The 4,668-nt window shown below is 50.8% G+C and overlaps 1 protein-coding gene across 1 annotated transcript in view; it reads left to right on the top strand.

Moving 5' to 3' along the window:
• The window catches only part of LOC111816071 (nebulin-like), a 14,459-nt gene extending 10,132 nt beyond the window's left edge, over positions 1-4,327 (top strand). The window contains exon 9 of the mRNA XM_023712628.1: positions 4,274-4,327. Coding sequence (XP_023568396.1) covers positions 4,274-4,327 — 54 coding nt within the window. The remainder of the gene's footprint in view (positions 1-4,273) is intronic.
• The last annotated feature ends 341 nt before the right edge of the window (positions 4,328-4,668 follow it).

Below are 4,668 nucleotides of genomic sequence, written 5' to 3'. Positions count from 1 at the left end.
GAAGAAGAAGAAGAAGAAGAAGAAGAAGAAGAAGAAGAAGAAGAAGAAGAAGAAGAAGAAGAAGAAGAAGAAGAAGAAGAAGAAGAAATTCAGCAAGGGTCCAACATAGCACAGGTAAGTATTCTAGGGTACACATTTGATAACTGGCCCACTTTGCTACAGTCATTCATTAGTTGGCAGTAATTCACAGTGGGTTTTAAGGCTTAGATGTTGAATTTAAGGATGAGGTTGCTTTCCATTTACCTTCATCGATAATACCACTAAGTAGTTGAGAGGGTAAAGGGTGACGGAGTGTAAGGCCAAGCACATGGAGTTCTGGGGACCAAGGTTAGAGACTCAGCTCGTTAACTGGCTATGTGGGCCCGGCAGTAGGAAAAGAGCAAAAGGAAGGTGCCCCACTGCCTCACCACACCTAGAAACACACTAAATAACTGGACGATTACCACTGGGCATGGTGGCTCACAACTGCAATCCCAGGACTCAGAAGGCTGAGGCAGGAGGATTCCTGTGAGGCCAGTGGTCTACAGAGACCATGCTTTTACTGGAGGCTGAGCTGCAGGACAGCTGCCTGGCCTCCCAGATGTCCAGGGGAACTCATTCTCTTCTTCGGATGGATGAGACATTTGACTGAGCCCAAGAGCTCCACCTGCAGGCCCAAGACTCAGCCACCGCTGCATAGTGAGTTCAAGGTTAGCTTGAAACTGCATGGTGAGACCCTATCTTGGAAAAAAGAAAAGAAAAGAAAAGAGAAGAAAAGAAAAACGCCAGTCATGGTGGTACATGCCTGTAATTTCAGCATTCCAAAGGCTGAGTCAGGAAGATTGCTGCAAGTTCAAGATGACCCTCGGCTACAAAGTGAGTTTAAGGCCAGCCTGACCGGCATAGTGAAACCCTCTTCCAAAAAGACAAAAAACAAAAGAACAACAAAATAAAACTGGTTGAACCTTGTCTCCACCTCTGTGATAGGGGTGATACAGATACCCATTAACCTCAGATGGTCTGGGAGGATCATAGGAAATAAGGCATGCGCAATATGTTGTTAGAGCCGTGCCGTGTTGGGCAGATGTTCCTAGTCTGGTAAGGGTGATCCTCACAGGCCCAGGAATGTCCATATAACTGTGTACTCTCTACCTGAATGCAAGTGTGCAGTTTGTACGGACACACAGGTTCACAAATTCCCTGCTAGAATTCAGGATGTGGCTCGGCAGTGACGAAAGGAGAAAGTGTTGAGCAGAGTGGGACAAGCTGGCTGCTCTGTGTCCAGCATAAATCTGTCTGTACGTGCACGCTCTTGTGATACTCTCCACACATATGCTTCCTGTGTGTGTCTGAGAACTAGGGAAGCAGGCTCTGAATGCATTCACTTGGAGCACTGCGCTGGATACCACCTGTGCATCCACTGCAGATCTCTCCCGTGTCTCCGACTGGGCACACATCCTGTCAACCTCTGTGCACTGCATGCCTCGAGTTCCCTGTGTTATGTCTGCATGTCCTGGAGTGACCTCTGGGTGTCCCTGCACATGGCACAGATCTCTGCCCGGGATTCTGTATCTCCGAGTATGGTTGTTTGGATGGCCCATTCTGGACCACCGTGCATCCTTGCTCTGGTCAAGTTGGCTATCCGAGCATCTGCCGACCTCTCCTCTCCACCCAGAGTTCCCTCTGCTGCCTCTTCCTGAGTACAGCCCTGTGGCACCCTCAGCTTGTCCCCAGGCAGAGCCATGGTAGCAGACCATTCCCAGTTCCACTCCATTTCTGTTTCATCGGTTTGTTCATCTCAGAGGTCTGTGTGGCTGATGTGTGGCAGGCTCCTTCCTCCCAGGTCTTTCCTTCCCCACCCTCTGCCCACAGTTCTTCTGTGTCCCTCTGCCTTTCCTAGTGAATTCCACTCCCAACTCCCTGTTCTTCTAACTAGGCTCCTTGAATCAACCCCCTTTTTTGGTGGAACCGGGGATTGAACTCAGGTCCTTGTGCTTGCCAGGGAAGCGCTTATTCCACTGAGCCATCTCCCCGGCCCAAATGAACCCCTTAAGAGCACCTACTCCATGGAGCTTCAGCCTGGAGCAGCACAACCCTCTGTGGTTTGTCACTGAATGGGTAGGAGCAAGCGGAGGAAATGCTTTATTCACTGAGCCTTCTAGATGCTACCTCACTGTTTAGTGACAAGCCACCATTCAGGAAGGTAATGTCCTCAAAGCTGCTTTTCAGATGCAGGAACTAACTCAGATAAGCTGAGAACCCACAACCATCAGACCAACTAAAATAATATTTCAATAAAAAGATGATCTGATTTTAAAAAAATCATCCAGTTCTTGACTGCATCTCTAGGTGGAATGAGGAGGCAGAGTGGTGAGTGGTCCCAGTGTCCAAGTAGGATGGTGAGTGGTCCCAGTGTCCAGCTTCTTTCTGCCAAGCTACCTTGTTCTCCCTTTCATGGTGCTCTGGTCTATGGGTATGTTCTGTAGGCTGAGACTTTGTCTGATTTGTGTCTCCATCTTTAAGACTCAGTGCGGGAATGGGCACCTGGCGAGCTCTCCATAAAGGTTTTCTGGATGAATGCCTGCTCTCAAAATGACAACCTTAGCTTCTATTAGTCCTGAATTATATGAGTGCCAGGCTCTTCCAGGCTGTAAGGCTGGGGGAGCTATGGTTATAATTTATCAGAAAACACGGTAACTGTTCCAGTTTCCCTTTCAGTGCAGAGGAGAGGTAAATTGATGGCCAACAGCCCGGCACTGGGAAACAGCAGCCCCAAGCAGAAGGGGCCCGCAGTGGTAGGTACCCTGATCCTGGCAGGGGAGCCCCCAGTACCCCCCAAGGGGACTCTGTCCATGACAGTCTGGTCTGTCCACCTGCTGCCTAGAGGTGGCCACAGGGGGGTCAGCTGCTTCACATCGATCACTGCTCAGGATGCCAAATGGTGCCTTTGAAAGTCCATAAAGAGGGGGCTTTGCATTCATCCCTGATCAATCACCTCTCTGCCCCTTGTGGCACGTGCGTGTGGACGCAGCACAATACACTCTTCACGGGTGCTTAATCATCACGACGGGATTAATGGCTTTTCAGGGAGAGCACAGAGCCCTCCCTCTCCTTCCCCTCATCCCAAGCCAGGCATCTCCAGGACAAGGCTGCAGTGGCTGGAGTAGCCCCAAGCTCCCTGAGGGCCTCCTTATCAAGATTGACGGATGTGGGGCCAGTGGTCCACGGAGGCCTTCAGGCTCTGGCAGGAGGCTGAGCTGCAGGACAGCTGGCTGGCCTCCCAGATGTCCAGGGGAACCCATTCTCTTCTTCGGATCGATGAGGCAGCTGGCTGAGCCCCAAGAGCTCCACCTGAGGGCCCAAGTCTCAGGCCACAGCCAGGATGAGTCATCAGACCAATTCCCTGCTCAGAAAGGGACCTGGGATGATGGCTTGCATCCCCTGCTGTCCCCTGCTGCTACCCAACCTGTGACAAACTCAGTTTTCATGCCTCCTGAGGCTGCCTGGCCTGGGGTTGAGTGATGAAGAGGGTTTTCCCGACCCATGACAGTGATTGCTTTAGTGCTGATAACTCGGAAATGAATCATCCTAATAAGACCTGCGGGTGGCTGATGGAGACCGATGGCCGCCCCACATTCCAGCAGCACTGTTCCCCACTGAGCTGTGATCATGTCCTTGTCACGACTCCCTAGGCTCTGTGGGCTGTGAATATTTAATTAATGTTTCTCCCTGGCCCGCAGTGTGTTTGTAAACGTGATCCTCAGAGTTCACCCGCTGCCTCAGGTGCCCCCAGACTCAGCCCCTCCCACTCCCACCAGCTTCCAGTCCCGGGTGAGATGTTGTCCCAGTAGCCCTGCAGACCCAGGCCCAGTAAGACGTGGACCCAGGCCAGGTGTTCAAAGAGCAGGAAATGAGCGAAGGGAGGGTGCCCTACCTCCTCCCTCCACCTAGAGACACAGTCAAGAACTGGATTTTTTTTTTTTATCACATCATCTTTTTATTGAAATATTTTCATAGTTGGTCCGACGGTTGTGGGTTATTGTTAAACTGAAGTATTTTCTTACGCTTCTTAGCCAGCTAGGAACTCCACAACATCACTGTTGGTGTCATCTATGATGCCGTGAGCGTGCCGGCTATCTACAGACTGGGTGGTCCCCAGGATCTCTTTAATGATTCTGGAAAATTTCCTGTCTAACGACCAGTGCTACATCTGTTGGGAAGTGTTGACAATCTTATCAAAAGTGATATTTCCACTGTGTTTAATGTTTCCCTGCTTCTTTCTGTCTCTTGGCAGCTCCTTGAGGGCGATGTGGTCAGGGCAGAGGCAGAAGGCACCACCTCAACCTGAGCCTGGCTGCTCAGAACGGTAAGTTTCACTGAGATCCTCAGACCCTTCAGAACTGAATGATCATCACCAGGCATGGTGACTCTTGCCTCTGGAGGCTGAGGCAGAAAGATCACTGTGAATTTGTATTTTTTTTTTATTTGAGAGAGAGAGAGAGAGAGAGAGAGAGAGAGAGAGAGAGAGAGAGGTGTGTGTGTGTGTGTGTGTGTGTGTGTGTGTGTGTGTGGCCAGCTCAGCCCACCAGGGGGCGGGGCTGGCTGGCATGTTTTTTGTGCTGGGGGATTGAACCGCGGTCCCTGATGCCTTGCCAAGCTTGTTCTAAGTAGGTGCTTTAGACCACTGAG

The sequence above is a fragment of the Octodon degus genome, unplaced genomic scaffold, assembly GCF_000260255.1.
Source record: "Octodon degus isolate 3935 unplaced genomic scaffold, OctDeg1.0 scaffold00026, whole genome shotgun sequence".
NCBI classification, from domain to species: domain Eukaryota; kingdom Metazoa; phylum Chordata; class Mammalia; order Rodentia; family Octodontidae; genus Octodon; species Octodon degus.
Note: the sequence above shows the minus strand (reverse complement) of the source record. Positions and strands in the feature narration are given on the sequence as shown.